Source organism: Bombyx mandarina, chromosome 15, assembly GCF_030267445.1.
Source record: "Bombyx mandarina strain Sakado chromosome 15, ASM3026744v2".
NCBI lineage: Eukaryota > Metazoa > Arthropoda > Insecta > Lepidoptera > Bombycidae > Bombyx > Bombyx mandarina.
The window spans coordinates 11,537,815-11,557,357 of record NC_143221.1 but is presented as its reverse complement, the minus strand read 5'-3'; the positions used below and the strand labels follow the sequence as shown (position 1 = coordinate 11,557,357).

General features: G+C 35.5%; 1 protein-coding gene across 22 annotated transcripts in view; it reads left to right on the top strand.

Annotated features, from left to right (window-relative positions):
• mtd (TLD domain-containing protein mustard) overlaps positions 1–19,543 on the top strand; it is a 115,574-nt gene that overhangs the window by 58,608 nt on the left and 37,423 nt on the right. For 12 of the 22 annotated variants that reach the window (XM_089733285.1, XM_089733281.1, XM_089733283.1 and 9 more), the window contains 10 exons: positions 1,048–1,110; positions 2,897–2,994; positions 5,222–5,283; positions 6,224–6,359; positions 12,254–12,346; positions 13,608–13,711; positions 16,489–16,682; positions 17,381–17,453; positions 18,082–18,219; positions 19,136–19,228. In XM_089733285.1, the coding sequence (XP_089589411.1) occupies positions 1,048–1,110; positions 2,897–2,994; positions 5,222–5,283; positions 6,224–6,359; positions 12,254–12,346; positions 13,608–13,711; positions 16,489–16,682; positions 17,381–17,453; positions 18,082–18,219; positions 19,136–19,228 (1,054 nt within the window). Of the gene's footprint in view, positions 1–1,047; positions 1,111–2,896; positions 2,995–5,221; positions 5,284–6,223; positions 6,360–11,703; positions 12,096–12,253; positions 12,347–13,607; positions 13,712–16,488; positions 16,683–17,380; positions 17,454–18,081; positions 18,220–19,135; positions 19,229–19,543 lie in introns of those variants that run through there. The other 10 variants (XM_089733282.1, XM_028184538.2, XM_089733280.1 and 7 more) reach the window with 2 other exon arrangements.

Sequence of the window (19,543 nt, the reverse complement as noted above, 5' to 3'; positions counted from 1 at the left end):
GACAACTACGACGAGTCTGCTTCGTCTCAATTATTGACTTCGAAGCCTGACAAATAATCAATAGAACCCGAGTACACTTACAAGCTACTTTAGTATAATACATAGAGAAAATTTATGTTGATATTATTCGTATAATGTTCGAATACATTGTTCATTTAGCTTTTGCATGATTTTGAGATGTTTTAGTTTGAATCCGTCATCGCATGAAACTATGTAGAGCATTTATATTTGCTGTATTTTATCATGGTCGGTCTTGTGACAACGAACTGTAAATTTTCATACTGGTTTAAGAATTGTTTGCTCAGTTTATGATATTTTCTTTATAATTGAATAATTTGTGACAATGAACGATTAAAAAAAAAATTATGAGAATATTGAATTCAACCATAATGGAAATTTTAAAGTGGATGCCGAAGTGGGGAATTCATATCCATGATTCTATACTGTATGATAAGCCGTTTCCACTTACATATGTAGTACATACATAACGATCACCATAACGTGTGTTGTTATTTTAAATGAGACATAAAATCAAAGGCAGCTAAACGCCTTTATGTAGTAAAATGGATTAAATATAGCGCCATCTTGTTTAGTTAGTTGGACACGCTTTAGTATTTTCATGTTATAACAAATGCAGCTAAATCTAGCAAATTCAGTTCAAAAAATTTATTTTTACTCTGTACTCAAATATAAACGAAGATTTATCATATAAAATTCAGATTATTAGTAATATTCTCATTCTGTATAAATCTGCTTTAAAATAATGAATATTGTAGCTACCCGAACAAAGTTATTTCAGCTTCTCAAACCGGGAGTGTTGCTAACACTGGCCCTAGCAAGAGCAGTACTTTGATGGATCGGGAGGATCCGTAACACCGTGTTTAGAGCCGAGTTTTGTAGTTTTCCTGAATTTTTTGACAGACTTGTATTTAGCTGCCTTTGATTTTATAAGCCTCATATGTTGTTATTAGGTGATCCTAAGTGTACACGGCTTATGAATGTTTGCATGCGTTTGCCTGTGTCTAGATATTGGTCTATTGCATGCAGGTCTAGGCGCGCTTCGCAGCAACTGTCGAGAAGCGCCGAGAGTATCGACCAGTCCTTCAAGAGGTAAGGCTTTTCTTAATTTGCTATTTAAGCTATTATTTACAATCAGTAAATTTTATAATAAAAACAAAACTCACTCAATTATTACAATATATCGTACAGCTGTCAAACCAAAATCTGCTATGTGCAAAAACTCTATATTTTTAATTAACGAGTAAAAATATTTTCGTATAAAATTTTATACGAAGGTGAATTTTTAAGAACTAAATCAAATTAAAGCTATATATAAATATTAAAGCTATAGACAGATAACAGTTTTTTTTATACGGTAGATAGGGCTGTGAACTATACGAATAGGTCAAAAAGTAAAAATCTCAAAAAGCGCACATAGCAGATTTTGGTTTGACAACGACGATATGTAAATTATTATATGCACACTAAATTTACAACGTTTGTTATAAACTTAAGATGTGTTCATAGACTTGGCAGTTTCACTTTATGCACTTCAGATCATAAATTATTTTTTATTTGACTTCCTGATCGAATTAAATAAAAATATAAAGTGTAGATTTTTTCTAATCAAGTTAATGTTGTCTTTGACGGCAACAGACATTTACGTAAAATTTGTCGTGACGCTTATGTTTAGTTAGAGTTAGCTTTTTGGTATTAAGATCAAGTTTGGAATGCTGCTTACGTTGGCTCGGTATTTGTGTTACGCGTAGTAGAGAAACGAAGGTCAAACGCACCAACAACGCTAGTTTTCAATGGCTTGTTTACCGCTGATACTGTCGTATTGTCCTGAAATAGATACTGTCAAATACCGTACGCACACGTAATCTTTAACATAATACATTTGAATATCAATAAAGATTACTGTCGTTTCGTAACTGGATTGTAAAAAAAATATATGTGATAAACAATGACCCAATTTTGTTACAAAACCTAATTAATCCCTTTAACTTCGAACGAAACTATCAGGTGTGACATTAAAATATAAATTAACATGACTCACGTTAGTATCTAAGCTTAGTACTGACCTTAAGTGGAGCCATGCTATCGGCCTTCCTTCGTAACTGGTTCAGCATTCGAAACATTCTTGCAGAAAAGCTAGTAGGTTGAATTGAGAATAAATCTAGTGTGTGTCTGCTCACTTACCAGGATTGATACCAAACTCTGAATTTACAGATGGGGCTTACAAAAGCAACGAAATAAATTTAATAATTTTAATTAAATATTCTATTTGTTTGTTAGATTTTAAGTAAATAAACGAGTCTCGAGCTCGGCTCGTTCTATTTGTATCGGTCCTTCGAGAGTTATTTGGGTTAGCTTTAGGCGACGACAATTATACGTCCGTTGACCCAGAATGTTTACAGCTTTAGACTCGTTATCTGCGTAGCTCGGCATTCGGGAAAGGGTTTTATTCGCGGTAATTTCCATCTAGAACCTTGTCTTGATAGTAAACAATTCTTTACCCTTACCCTGAATCTCGAGAATTTAGGTAATACCAAGAAAAAGAATAACAAACAGTAAATTGGGTGAATTATATTGACTTTAAGATCGCAGTAATGTGTACTGGTCTCCGTTCGCTCGAAGCCGTCGAGCGGTCACGACCCTTCAAGGTTTACAAGGGAGCTGCTAAATGAAAGCTATTATTATTTGTCAGACTCATAAAACACCGACTGATATGATTCAAGATATCCTTGTAAGGCGTCGAATAAGTCGTTGGCCAGCTAATAAAAATGCTTGCTTGGTAACACATCCGGCAACAACCATTAAGAGTCGCTACCGATACCTGAATGTTAGGTACAATAATTATGAATTATAAATAACATGCCCTTTGACGTTACAGGTCGAAAAGTCGTTCAGTAGATCATGGATTCTCCCCGCCTTTCGACTTGGAATCTCTGCGGTCTAAAGTCGAAGGCAGATTCGACGCAGTGCATAGAGGTCAGTACAATTAAAGTTGTTGTATACTCGTACAATGAACGCTAATTTTCTTTTGTAGATTCCGGTTAAGTCAAATGTATGAACTAAAAAGGAAGTAAAGTATTTTTATTTAAAATTAATAATTGTTATCTGAGGTGGTATTTTAAAACGGCAGTAATAAATGCACGGATGACGTAAATAAAATCTTGAATCAATGAGTTTAATTCGTCTTTGTGAGTTCATCGTGTAATAAACATAATTTACTTAGTAAAATGTAAACATTACTTATTACTGTATTATACAAGATGTTTGGATAACATTAAAAAACATATTACAACATTAAGCAGATGTATGAGTTGGTCTGTTGAATTTCATGAATACTAATGGACGTTAAAATTTTAATTGAGCGAATCCGTAAATAAGAAGTACAAAATGTGATTTTTATAATATCATAAAAGAAATCTCTTGACCCCATAACGGCGGTGATTAGATAAGACAAGAACACGATAAATATATTCAAATGACATTGCTTGTTACTAGTCGTCAACTGTTTTTGAATAAAAAGTGCCATAGAGTTTGTTTACTTACTTACAGTACTTTGGTATTCTATTATGTCTAATATTTTCTTGATGCAACATATTTATTGCGCTAGATTGGTAGATAACCCGACGGTGTTAAGTGATTACCTGGCCCCAAATAAATGACAATGCGAACGCTAACATTCTGGCCGAAGTCTTAATTGAATAGTATAATTTGTCTAGACCCTTCAAACTGTAACGCACGACCGCATCGGGGCAAAAACATGTAACAGTAGTACTTTTAGTAAATTTGACTACCCAAAAGCATTTCTATGCGCCAACTCATATCATATATTAAAATACATTAATTAGCGTTTTAGTAATAGATGTTGTAAATCCGACCGGTCCAATAGCACCGTTGTCATGCTGTAGGCCAGGGCATTCACGTTGCCATGAATGTGCGCTCTGATAAACATTAACATCAGACAATCAGCTCGCCTGTCTAAACAATAGAATCAACTTATAACAATTATAAAAATTTCCTGAAGGCCAATAAAAAAATTATTTTCTTTTCTCAGTTTTATATTTTTTATTAGCAGTAATGGGAAATTATTTTTAGGCGCATCTGATGAAATGATCACTGCCAGCATCGAAACAGAGACGAGGTCATTGTAAAATTTCAGTTTTCAAGAAGTAAATATCTCTAAAATGATTCCAATGTCATCCCTGAATAATCCCAAATGCAGTTAGACATCAGTCAAAGCCAAGATACAATGTCGCGTTGATGCAAAATAATTTTCTCAATAATGTGCAATACGCTGTTACAATGATAATTTTGTGTTTGTTCGCCCATTCTGCAAACACTTAACACTCTTGACATAAGTCGATGTCCGTGACTTAAAAATTATGAAAGAGTACAAATATGATCTTTACTCTTGGCGGATTTATTTATTATTTCTGTAGCATTTAAGCTTATCTCAAAAATTAAAAAAAACCTAAATGTTTCGATGGCGATGGAATACAAAAAGATTATGCTATGTATGGGTATGTAAGGTGGGTGGCGCATTTACGTTGTAGATGTCTATGGGCTCCAGTAACCACTTAACACCAGGTGATCTGTGAGCTCGTCCACCCACAAAAGCAATAAAAAAAAAATTTATATTTTACCTCATTCTGTTATTATCTAATTTGGCGGCGGGACTCGTTTTCACAACAAACACCAGCTGTTCTACAAGACAAAAAATAACATCCGGCTTTTAATGTATTTTGCAGTTGATTCGATTAAAGCTTCTGAATGTTTATTGACAATGTCGATCTCGGATGATTTCGCGGAGCTCGTTTAAATTTATGGAATGAAGATGTTATGATCAATATCAATACAGTTTAATGAATTGCTCCGGTGATGAATCCATTTAGGTTACGTAAGGAATCAGAATACGAACTTTTTGACGCAGGTGAAACTTAATAATAAACAGTGGATGCTCGAGAGTAATAATGTGCTTGCAAATCGACTTTTTGATTCTCTAAAACATTACGATTATAGTTTAATACATATTCCAAAATACATAATAATATATTTGTGAATCTAAATTTTCGTGGAAAAACTGTTTTATGAATCCTTATGGTAATGTGGTAGCAATGTTCTGACTCTTTATCGCACGTCGTATATCTTTCTAAACTGATTAAGGCGTTGTATTTTTCTAGTGCAAAAGGTTTTTTTTTTGTTATAGATGAAGACGACCAAGCTAAGAGGCTACCGCCCCCACCTCCAATCAAGACGATGACATACACGGTAAGTCAAAATTATTAGAAGATGTCAAATAATATTCTACGCAATAAAATATATATTTTTTTAAATCACAATATGCAAAGAATTAGTCTAACAATTTCCTAATTAGTAATCGTTATAATTTGTTAAAGATTTAATAAATGCTTATACATATATTTGTTACCTCGGTAGCAAATATATGTATATCTGTGGATCTAATCAATTGTCATTTATTTATTTAGTATATTGGCTCCTCGTGGATACACTATTTTTTATTAAGTTATCGCAAACAGTGAGATTAGGTCATGGTGTCTTGTTAAGGCGTGTTAAAATTAACAGAACGTATTTATTATTTTCAAGATCGTCCAGATTTAGTAAGTAGAGAAGAAAATTAAAAACAGCACGTACTAAATATAATTTGGAAAAGTGTTCGATTCTATATTTAAAAAAAGATACAGATTTAAAAGTTCTCAAGTTAATTTTAGTTTTAGACCTTTTTTTACTGACTTCAACAAAAGGAGGAGATTTTCAATTCGACTGCTGTGTGTTAAGTACCTGTGAACTTCTTTCTAGATGAACCCATTTTGATGATTTTTATTTGAAAGCTGGTCCGTTTGATATGGTTCTATATAATTTTTATCAATATCTGACCCTACTGGTCTGTTTGACTTATCCTTAATAATGGATGTTTTCCCAGACAGCTTTGTTTTTTGTTAAAATTTTGTTTTATTATTTCCTTTCGTTATTATCCTTAAATTCTATTTATTCATTTAAGATAATATTAAAATTAATACGACCTCATATATCTATGAAATTTAAAAACTGCATACAAACTTTTTACTTCAACATTTAACTGGTGAGCTGATGGCAAACTTATTTCAAATCATGTCAAAGCACGCCACCTACTCATTATGCCATAAACGCTTACAGGCTTGTAATGTTCCTATGACAATTTTTATTATAGGTCCGCGACAGGGATACGCTGACGTCACTGGCTGCGAGGTTCGACACGACCCCGTCTGAACTGACCAAGCTGAATAGGCTCGCGACACAGTTCATCTTTCCCGGACAGACTTTACTCGTACCGGACAAAAGAAAAGGTACGATCACTTTTGTAGAAAGATTTTTAAACCGACCCATTTTTGATCGGAAGATTTTAAATCCAACATATTTTAACAGGCTGTCAGAAAACGGAGAAAATTATTTATTATTATATTGTATTTGAATATTTTATCCTCGTCGTTAACTTATGTTGAATTCATGGTGGTGAATTTGTAGGACTGCACGCAATGTATGCGTTAAAGATCATTGGACGCGCGTTTTCAATGGTCGAGTGCGCTTTAGGTTGCGGTTTCATGAAATTCACGAAATCATTAAATTTTAATTTAAGCAAGAATTACATGGTTTTGCAAATCTGCACGAAACGCATTTTTTTTCTTAAATTCTGAGTCAGCACATGCTTAATTTGTTATGTTAATCGATTTAAATTTATTCAACGTAGTGTCTTCTTATCAGTTTTTACTAAAAGAAAAATTAAATAGGATTAGCTGCAAGCCGCCATCCTACAGCGATAGCCTATTCTATTTCCTTTTTGTGTGTCTTTAAAGGGAAACAATGTTTCAGGCTGATTTATTAATACTTACTTAATAATACATATATATAATTTATGTATATTATTTAGAAGGGTGAGCGAGTTTACAACACACCTTGTGTTAAGCTACCGGATCCCGCAGACACCACGATTTGAATGCCCTCGCCCTTCTCAAAACTTGAGGTCTCAATTGTGTAGTTATCACGCGAATTGTAATTTTTGCAGCTTCGATTTTTATTTCACAATGTTATCCCTTCATCGTTGATGTTATTCGTGAACATAAATATGTTAAGTATGTTTTTTATTACAAAAATTATTATCTGTCAGCGGAATTTGAACACTGGCACAGCCGCGTCGCTCAGTACGAGTACACAGGGCTTCTTATCCTTTAGGCCAAGACAGCCGTGCCACAGCTAAGCATATAAGGCTGTTCGTAAGCCTTGAAGAAAAATATTTATAGCGCACGGGTATAGTCGGGAATAAGAGGAATATCATTTAAAGTAAAATTTTCTTAACGGTTTGGCGTCTGAACCTATTCCCTTATGCCAAGTGAAGTTGAAGCTTACTAATATTGTCGAATAAATCGCAGTTTCAAGAAGTGACCTATTTATTAGGTCCCGACATATCAGGTTCAGTGTTAGGAATTTCGAATCGAAATTTTAAAATACGATTCCGTCCGGTATTTTTTTAAGCACGCACTACGTACTATAAGTTAGCGTTCGTTCGAATCCTTGAGAATGAAATTGTTGAGACAAAATAAGTCACATAAACATGTTCTATCAATATCATTTTTTCATTATATATTTTGATAGGAGTCCACATCTCGCGTCCGGTAGTATCTTTTCCATTTATGAAGATACAATATTATTAATGTCATTGTATTGTATGTATATCAGTAACGTTAACACGTAGTGATGTGACGTGACGTGAGTAACGTGGATTTGGTTATGACGTACAGCTTCGATACATCTAATTGCTTTTATTTCTTCATATCGTCGTTGTCAAACTAATATCTGCTACGTGCATTTTTTTGTTTAATATCGACATCTTCATTGTTGTGATTAGTTAAGTAAACAAATTATCGTAACACGAAAAGTCCACAGCTGATTTTTGTTTGACAACGACCATTATAATTAGCCCGCGGTCGTGGATAACGTGAATTATCTAATGCGCCAAAGGTTGTAGTATTCCTTTTTGTTTTTCCTTCAGATCGTAACGTGATTTGGATACACAATTTTATGTTGTTGCAAAAGTATCACGTTTTATCTAAACGAATTACGGTATATTTTATTGGTATTTTTTTGCCATTATAACTTTGTTTGACTGATGCTAACATCGATATATTATATATCGATGCATGCTAATGATTTTATTGAATATATTTAATCGTGAGCAACTTTAACTTTAGTATGCAATATTCATTAATGATGATTAAATGCTCATAAATCCGAGTATGTCTATGTGTGAGCTAATGAGCTTTCTAGTTGGGTACTACAGACTTTGGAAATCGGGATTTTTTCTATTTCGTTAAATCCAGAACCGGGCAGCCTCAACCGGCAGGCTCCATGCCCTTGCATCACAAAATCCCACGGCAGGCTTATTTTATCGGATTACAGAAAAGACCGAAGGACTACTGCTCCATCAAGGTTTATTTGTTGCTATAAATGGATAGGGGCACCCCTCTATCAATAATTCGCATCCAGTAACTTAGTCCTGCTTAGAAAAGCCATCCGTTGTTATTCTGATCTCTAGTTATAACCAGGACAGAACCAGTGCCTTTTTTTTAAATTACATAGATGAGTGGACGAGCTCACAGCCCACCTGTTGTTAAGTGGTTACCGGACCCCATAGACATCCAGAACGTAAATGCCGCCACCCACCTCGAGAAATAAGTTCTAAGGTACTATACAGCGGCTGCCTCACCCTTCAAACCGAAACGCATTACTGCTTCACGGCAGAAATAAGCAGGGTGGTGATACCTACCCGTGCGGACTCACAAGAGGTCCTACCATTAGTAAGATCGTTAGAATAGTCTTCCGTCATACAAGTGCTTTTTTAGAGACGCCTCAATGATAATGCGTAGAACGAGCGCTTTGTTTTCATAGTCTACAGCGGTGCCCGAAACACTTACTGGGCACTACAGACGGAGAACGTCTTAGCTACAACTCAGTCATAATTCTCCCAGTTTGCGAAGATAGGGAAATTGGCAAAAACTTCGTTGGCAAAAACAATACGCGCAAAAATAAGTTTTTACAAAGCCACCTGTTATCTGTGGGTCAAACTAGGGATAGGCCGGTTTTGCATCAAAATTGATTATGTTTTAAATAAATTTCCTTTAACACTGCTTCGTTGGCAAAAATAATACGCGCAAAAATAAGTTTTTACAAAGCCACCTGTTATCTGTGGGTCAAACTAGAGATAGGCCGGTTTTGCATCAAAATTTATTATGTTTTAAATAAATTTCCTTTAACACTGCTTCGTTGGCAAAAATAATACGCGCAAAAATAAGTTTTTACAAAGCCACCTGTTATCTGTGGGTCAAACTAGAGATAGGCCGGTTTTGCATCAAAATTGATTATGTTTTAAATAAATTTCCTTTAACACTGCTTCGTTGGCAAAAACAATACGCGCAAAAATAAGGTTTTACAAAGCCATCTGTTATCTGTGGTTCAAACTAGGGATAGGCCGGTTTTGCATCAAAATTGATTATGTTTTAAATAAATTTCATTATCTAAGCACGAATATGAAAAATTGTGGGTTAGGTCATTTCGGTGCTGACGGCCTCATATGTGAAGCCGTGACACATATTCAATTTACACAAACCAAAATGTATTCTTCGCATACAGTACGTACGTTACCTTTGATGCATACCGAATGCTACAAATTTCCTATTACTATTTTCTAGATACTATTATTTTGAATGGTTTAAAAGTTGTGTTATACAATTTATACAATACAACTAATTCTCCTTGTTCTTGATCTGCGGTCGAATTGTCGGTCGAAGGATTTTCAGCGGAATGAATGCGGTTAATAAATTACCACCGATTTATTTTCAATTTTAATACTTAATCAAATCAACAATGATGCTAACTTGAATACGAAACACTAATGTAAGGTGCGGCTTGAATACTATAATGGATGCGGGTCCGTGCTTTTTGAATGCGGCAGACGAACAGTAGTAGACCTTTCCAATAATGAAAGGTCGCCGTAGTTCATTGACATCGATAATACCAGGGGTAAAGCCAAACAAATCGTTCGTTTTATGGATATTTGTTCACTGTTTATTATAATATTAAATATTTATTTGTAGTTCTAATAGTGGTCGCACGGTGTTTGAATTTCGATAATATTTGTTTAAATCAAGAACGAAATTAACGATAAATAAGAGGAGTATTACAAAAAAAATTGAACCAAGTCAAATTTGAAACTTCTCCGTGCGCGCAATGTACTTAAAAGCGTTACAGTTTTTTTTTTTTTTTTCACCAAGTATGAATGTAATTTATTACTTTTTTTTTAGTCCTACCTATTGCCAGTAACCTCAAGAGGTTATACTAGCTAGGATGTATTTCGTTACTATAGTCTTTACTCTTTCTGCATCTCTCCGTATAGTGAATAACTATCCCAAATATATAGACTTATTTAAATATAAATATTCGGCCAGAGGGACATGACAACTGTATTTACTCCGTAGGTCTATTAAGTGGAACATAACATGGATACACCCAACTACCACGAGTATCTTTCCCATCATATCTGCCTCTACTTAAACGACCCTTAATTCATATCAACATTAATTATCGCATTGTATAAAAAAAATGCATCCAATACATCAGATGTATAATTGATTAAAAAACCGTGATCCGTGATCCTTTTCTTGCATTGAATTTAATATTAAAGGTAAATTTTTTTTTATTGAGGATTTGAAAAACGTTTTTTTTTGTGTAACATTCAAATAAATGTGGGTAAAAAAGGTTGCAAATCGCCAAAAAAAGAGTTTTTAAATAAACACGCGCTTAAACGTTTTTATTCACTTTCAAAATTATTTATATTTCATATTATATTGTTGCACTATAATTTTTTCATTACCGTACACTAGCACACGAGCAAGTCATAAATTGTTATTATCCGTACCGATGTTTTTCAATAGTTTGCTAACCGTGAACTAGCCACGTCCAAAGTCGGAGTAGTATTCATTAAAATATTTAGAAAACTGTTACGTAATCAAATTTACGACTTCTGAAAACCGAAAGAAAATGCTAACGTATTACGTGAGCCTATTTCTTTTGTCGTTAATATTTTGAAAAAAAAAAAAAACGGACTATTGCCAAAATAAAAAATAAAAGGCTATTCCTAATTATTTTAAGTAGTATGTATAATAAAAAAGTGTTGATAGAGCACAAAATCATACTTAACTATTTTTTCTGAGTATATTTATATATAAATAGATTTACAAGGATTATTCACATTATTAATTATAATTTAATGGGTTATTAAAATAATATGGCTGTCTTTATAGTTAGTAACGTCGTCACAACCAACCTAGGTAAATTATTGTATATTTTCAAATATTAAATCTTTTCCTTATACCTAAGTAATTTTTATTTAATTACTTCTTCAGAATATGTAATGTGATTTTATCGGTGTATTTATTAACAACCTTACCCAACAACGCGTGACTTTTAAGACTATTGTTTGTCTAACACTGTAATTAAATAGTCTGTCACTAATTGATAAAATGTTAATAAACCTTGAATCTGATGCAACTATTCTAATGGTGCTCGAGATAAAAGAGCACTAAATATTAGGTTAAGACGACCAGCTGTTGCACACGTGCTGACGTCACAAGTCAGTGCTGTCCGAACGCGAAACAGCATCGCACAGCCTTGGCGTTATTCATTCATGCGTGACGTAGACATGGAACAAATTTTTCTCCTATTTACACCGCAAACAATAGTTACAACACTCGTCGCCAGTCGAGCCCAGAAGCGACACTGCGTCGTGTCACCGTCGCCTGGCCGCGCGCTAAACGTATTTTAATTTGCTACTAAATCGAGATCGTTCCATATTGTTAATTACGCTGCATCACAGTCAAACCGTGTAAAAGCCAATCTTGAAAAAAAAAAAAACTCCCAACGAAAAAACAATTTCCTTTTATCGCTCGTGATAAACGCGCTGATATAATGAACGTAGTGTCGATACTCCGCGAAAATGTTCAGTTTTGAATTCCTGAAGCGGTGGTATCACGGTGTGTAATTGCGCTCGTTTTGTTTTTTTTTTGTTTTTATGTGTTCACGTTGATATCGCGATGTTTGTTCTAGTCGAGTTGTGAAGATCAGAGGACTGACGCGACAATGCAAACATCAGACACGGCACGTGTAATCCGAAACGTATTTCGGTTTCCAGATGGCGACAAGGAATCGGATGGTCCCTCCGAGAGTGGAGACAACACTTCGGAGTCCACGCAGGGTCCCGCCAGTGAACCCGCACAGGAAAAAGGTAATGAAAATTCAAACGCCGTAAATACGATAAAGTACGTACTTAATTAGTTCATAGCGTGAGATAATCTTAACGAGGCCGCTTGCATACATAACAAGCTGCAAAATGTTTAGAAAAAAAAAACTTATCTGTCTAGATCGCCACGGAAAATCTTATCAATAGTCAATAATTAGTTATGGTAATTAACTGATCTAATTTAAATATTAGATAATATCAAAGAAACTTAGAAACATATTTGATGATTATTTATGATATTGTCAACAAATGAACCACAGTCAGTGTTCGTGCATTATTGTGGACAGGCCGTTTGTTAAAATGAACTGTGATGAATGCATTCACATCGCTTTATTCATGTCGTACGTTTCGATGGCTTTAGAATTTTATTCATAGGAGTGCAATATGTAACTAACACGTACGCTAGACTATAATGATACTATGTCCATGGTTTTTGGTTTGAAAACATTACACGAACATTTTTGTGTGAACAACTGTTTTGTCACAAACAAAAAGAAATGTTTTTCGTACTAAATTCGTTCACAGTGAACCACTATTTTTCAAAAGTTTTGCAACTGAATTTTCCAGCGAGATATAATTATAATTGCTGTAAAATCGTCATAATAATATTACGTAGATATATTTTTCTGAATGAATAAAATCAGATACAGACAAAAATGAACAACAGAATTGAAGTTTATTTTTAATTCCGTTCATTTAAAATCGTTCGTTAGAGGATATGCATATTAAGAATAAATTATGTTTTTTCTTGTTGTTTGTCGTTGTTGTAATCAGGCAAGCATTTACAAAGAATATATGTAAAAGATTTTATCGTCCAATGATTTTTAACTGTCAGAAAATTAGTTTTAATAACTGCTCCTCTGCAGAAATAGGAATAGGAAGGATGGTAGTATCTACCCATACAGGTTTGCAATTCGCACTACCTACACACAGATAACTCTACTGCCCATTCTCCATTGTATGTCTTAGTAGCTTATTGAGTCATCCACGTGAAGATAGTATATAATATTGTAGGAATATGATTAGTAATTATAATATATTTAAATCATTAATATTTTCAAATTTTAATAACTTCATGATAGGCTGACTTCTTAAAAGATTTGTTTATTTGTATCCGATTTTCAATGGACGACCCGTTTACTAAGACGACTTGTCTTGTTGAACAAGAAAATAAAAGTAATTCTGAATAGTCGTTATAAAACTACAGAGATAAATCTAAACAACCGGCCCTTATAATATATTGCAGAGATTTTGGACAGCCTCCGGCCCGTGTCTCCGGAAGCTCCTACGAGCAGCAGCGGCCCACAACGGTTCCTGAAGATTAACGTGCGTCACATCACTGATGGACAGGTATATTGAGAAAAAATTTTTTTTTTTGCTTAGTGGATTAACTTAGTTAAGTGGTACTGGAGCCCATTGACATCTACAACGTAAATGCGCCACCCACCTTGAGATATAAGTTCTAAAATCTCAATATAGTTACAACGGCTGCCCCGCCCTTCAAACCGAAACGCAGTACTGCTTCACGGCAGAAACAGGCAGGGTGGTGGTGCCTACCCGCGTGGACTCACAAGAGGTCCTACCACCAGTAAACAGAAACTGTCTTTGTAGCACTGAGAACACGTAACGTCCTACCTATTTCAAATACGTCACTCGTCTACTGTTTACTCTAGCCACCGGAGTAGAGTTCATCCATACTACCTGGAGCCACTGCGTTCATCCACAGTGCGTTTCCAGAGTTTTTTTTTTAATCGGCTTTGGAATGAACTCCAGCATCCCCCCCCCCCCACGGTGTTCCCGAGCGCTATGACATGTCCTTCTTCAAACGATTTTTGTGGAGAGTACTTAACGGTAGGCAGCGGCTTGGAATTAAATTTTGTAGGTGTTATCTCTAAATACAGGGTGGCCCATAAGTCCTTTGATATGAAAAAAAATTTATTAAAATAAAACTAATTACATTATGAATTAAATTTTTATTTACATAAAAAGCTTAAAAAACGGGAATTATTTTTTGAAAATAACATCTCCTAAATGTAATCCGTTGCGATCACGGCACTCTTGCAAACGACGTCTAAAATTGTCGATGACTGCGCGGCACGTCACTGCTGAAATGCTTTTCATTTCTCTGCGGATGTTTTCTTTTAGGGCCTCAATTGACCGCGGGTTTGTGTCGTATACTTTAGCCTTAAGGTAGCCCCACAAAAAAAAATCCATCGGGGTCAGATCTGGACTACGTGGAGGCCAGGAAATGTCTCCTCTCTTAGAGATAACTTTGCCAGGAAAAAGTTGACGGATAACGGGCATAGCAGTGTTAGAGGTGTGAGAAGTGGCCCCATCCTGTTGAAACCACGTCCTGGCATTAAAGCCTGAAAAGTTTTGCAATTCTGGTATGAAAAACTCTTCGATCATAGCCACATATCGCTCCGACGTAACAGTAACTGCGCGCGCTCTGCCATCCTCAAAGAAGTAAGGCCTAGGATACCATGGGCTGACATAGCGGCCCAAACAGTCACTTTCGGACTATGTAAGGGCTTCTGATGCTTAAGTTTTGGATTGATGGGGCTCCAATAGCGGCAATTTTGTTTACTAACATGCCCGTTAAGATGGAAATGAGCCTCGTCAGAGAACATTATGTTATTGAAGGAAGTAAACCGATTCAACATTTCATTCGCATAATTTTGTCTTTGAATACCGTCAGTTTCCTTTAATTCTTGAACCAACTGAATTTTGTAAGGGTGCATATGTAAATCTTTCTTCAAAATCCGTTGTAACGATGTCCTGGATACGTTTAATGCTCTGGCGCGCTTACGAGTTGACTGTGTCGGATTTTCGCGAATAGACTGTGTCACTGTGTCTATGTTTTGTTCCGTACGTGACGTCCTTGAGCGACCCAACCGCGGTTTATCTAACGTCGAACCGGTCTCCTCGAACTTAGCAACCCAGTTCTTAATCGTTTGAAGAGTTGGAGTGTCGTCAAAGTTGTGTAAACCTTTGTGTTCTCGAAATTTACGCCGCGCAACGGTTGCCGAATTGTCGTTTTTATAAAACTCGCGCACACAAAACGCACGGTCCGCTCCGGTAAAACGCTCCATCGCGACTAAATTCCCAGAAACCGAAGTTACTCCCCCCGCTTCCCCTGCACCGCTCACGCGCGCCCTGTTCGTTTTATTCAAATTTTACTTTTCAAAGGACTTATGGGCCACCCTGTATTTCAAATAAATGTCTTTCCTTGAAGGAAATACATCAAGTGCAGATACGAATAATCGCACTGATATTATTAGTATTTTATAATGATACCGTACATTTATTTACCTTAGATTTTTATCTACATTAAAACAAATTTTAATTATCTTTAGTTTGATTTCGCCTTCCGTTTTTATCGTAACTTTAATTTTATAAAAAGATATGCTTATCTGAGTAGAAGGAAAGTTTACGGGTTCAGTGCAGATTTAGTCTTATTTATATAATTTATTGATGAATTTACGCGGCAGGAGCGTAAACGGTTTGAAAGGTTAAGACAGCAGCTGTTAAGATTTTGACCTCATCTCTAGGGAGGAGGGAGGGTGGCATTGTGATCTCTACAGGCTAGTGTATCCGCTTTGCACTAGATGGATAGTGAGCTCTTTCACCTATCTTGTCGCGAAAGGTCTTATGTTCCAGTGTACAAAAAAATAAGAACAGTCGTTAATACGATTTACACAGACCTCAATTTACAAATTGCATTATGAATTTCATATGTGGTCCGTTTGCTGCTCGAAAACTGAATTAAGTAGAGAAATATCTACGCAGCTCTGACTTCGTAGCTATTTATTTTGTGATTGTTACATATACAGAAACAAATTCGCACGAGCAGCCTTTTGGCATTAAGTTTTGTTATCGATAAACATATAGGTGAAAACGACAAACATAAAAACAATATTCTGAGCATTTTAATTATTATTCAAATTGCTTATTACTGTTTGCTCACATTTGGCTTCGTTAACCGTAAACTCCAAGCGGACTGTCAGTCAGGGTATTTATTTCATTTATCAGAGTTTTATTCGAGCCCTATAGTAGAGGGTAATAGGAATGAAAGAAGAAAAAAGGTGAAAAAAAAGCATAATCGTAATGTTACACGTGACATACAGGGCGTTGTATCGGGCGTGTTGCTGGTGACGCCAAACGCGGTGATGTTCGACCCGAACGTGTCCGACACGCTGGTCATGGAGCATGGGCCCGAGTCGTACGGCGTCATCGCGCCGATGGAGTACGTCGTGAACGCAGCGATATTCTACGACATCGCGCACATGCGCACGCACGGACCGGACCGCAACACGCACAAGTACGTACACCTCGGGGTCTTGTTGTCTCAAACATTTGTATCGATCGTAATCAGACGAAAAAATTATAATCGAATCCACGATTATCGAGATCCTCAGAGAGACTCGGCAATCGAGATGTTTTATTTTTATTTTATTTTATTTATTTATGTAATATATTTTGTACACACAGCTGTTAGAAGAAACACGATAATAAGAATACAGAGTACAAGGGCACTACTTATTTCATGTTGAAATCTCTTCCAGTAGGCCCGCAAAAGGAAAGAATAGTTAGGAACACAAACTTAGTGCGTACAGTAAACATAACATATAATAATACATACATATTACAAGATACAAAACAATATATATACATACAAACACACACACACACACACACACACACACACACATACTTACTTTTTTTTGTTTCAAATATGATTGCCTCCCTTTTTTTTAAGTTTGGCAATTGGCTTCTTGCGACGCCATTATTGCCAGTATCGAGTTTATAATAATCTACAATTATTAAATACATACATATTCGGTTATATGAAAAATGATATGAGGCGGAAATAATGTACTTAAACATTTTATTGAACTAAGAACTTATTTAGCAGCGTTATAAATTGAAACTCGATAAAACGAAAAAAACACACTAAAAAGAGACAAATTTATACATTTATAAGTACCTAATGTCTTCAATGATATTTTTCTATTACAGGGCTGAACAAGCTGAAATATATTATATGAATAAAGCAGATCATTCCCCTGGAAAGGATTCTCTACTAGTCAAAGTAAGATTAAATTCAAAATGCCATTGACGTACCCATAAATTCCCTGTTGCGCTACTACTGGTTACAGGCGTCCATCGGGTCTGCGGTCAAACTAGAGGGAAATGTACCAATTATTTGTGACCAAGTATAAAAATATGTAACAAGCACATACATGTTCACGAATTTCTCCAATATTTTTAATTTGAATTTAATAGCAATCCACCGTCAGAATTAACAAATTACGATGTCATTAAAAAAATATTTAAATCGATATCAAAATTTGAAAAAATATTACAGGAACTTTTTTTATATCACTTTAAATGATAAAATTATACTATAAACTCCATTTGGTAAAGTGACTGCCTCAACGAATAGTTTTTTTATTTTTTTATTGCTTAGATGGTTCGACGATCTCACAGCCCACCTAGTGTTAATTGGTTACTGGAGCCCATAGATATCTACAACGTAAATTTCGCCACCCACCTTGAGACAAGAGTTCTAAGATCTCAGTATATTTACAACGGGTGCCCCATCTTTCAAACCGAAACGCATTACTGCTTCACGGCAGAAATGGGCGGGGTGGTGGTACCTACCCGTGTGGACTCACAAGAGGTCCTACCACCAGTAAACGACTTTATCTCTTGTTTAGGACGAAACGTTCCCAGAGCTGCAGGCGGCTGGTGCTGAAGGGGAGGAGCGTCCCGTGTCGCCCGACGCTGAGGATCGTGGGGGGGCCGCCTTTCCCAAGGCCTTCGAAAGGGAACTCGTCACTCCCACTGCTTTACAGGCATGTACTCTATTTAAATACCCATTCAATTCTCTTTACTTTTAGTCCGAACCACTATATCTTCTTCTTCTATCTTCTTCTTCTTCTTCTTCTATATATATAAAAATGAATTGCTGTTCGTAAGTCTCGCTAAAACTCTAGAACGGCTGGACCGATTTGGCTAATATTTGTGTTGAATTATTTGTGGAAGTCCAGAGAAGGTTTAAAGGGTAGATAAATATGAAAATCCTCGGAATTAAATGAAAATAACAATTTTGTTTTTCCTTTGATGTGTCCTCCGTCGAAGGGATTCCGTTTGTTTGTTTTAAGTTAATTTTATACAAAAGTTTAGGGTCTTCTATTTTTCGGTTGAGGCACTTCGAAGTCTGTTGGGTCAGCTAGTAGGATATATTTTATTTGTCTCACAGTAGAAACCTTTTATTATTAGCTTCTCTCTTTTATCTTGATATTATATCACTGACGAAATACAGGTCACCGGTACTTTATCGGTGAATTAATTTACCGAGCAAATTGTGTCTGTGAGATGAATTCCCTTCTAAGTTTTCTCCAGTTTATTTTCAAACGAGGCTTTAAGGGAGTGTTTTAATCTAGTAGTTCTACTTAAAGTGGTATTTAATCTTCTTAAAGAGGATCTGGTAACGAAGTTTAATAATGCCTTTTCAATTTCTGTTCCGAGATACTAATTAATACCTTGTGATTGAAATAAATTGATCATTTTATTAAAATCCTATTTTTGACGTCACCATGTCTGTGTTATAATAGTACTATTTGGACAATAGATACATATAGAACTTTATAACTATTTCATTAGTTTGTCCGTAGATAGTTCGCGGAAGCTTAACTTCATTGTAAATTTTGTAGCAGCTTTAGTTCATCGAAATTTCCAAATATTTTTATTCGGCAAATTTATTTACAGCAACAAACGACCGAGGAGAGACGAAAATCTTTACTGGACCATCACTGGGCCATTCCGAGCAAAGACAGAATGTCCATTGATCAGGGCAGTGAGGTAAACAAACTATTGTCATGGTTTTAGCTTGAGCTCGTACATTGTTGATTGACTGTTATTATGGGAAGCAAAGACCGGTCTTGGTCAGTGGATCCGGATCCACTGTGAATTTGACACGGCTTCCTGAGTAAATTTTTCAAGTGGTTGAGATTTGAAACTCGATGAAAGCGACATAAAAAGATATGCATGTATCTAGAGCTTGGCCTGAAATAATGAGATAAATTAATTCTCAAGGTTTCACCTATATATAAATTATATGGCCCTTAATAGCTTTATATTTTGCTATTGTATCGTAATTGAATCGTGCGTTATCGT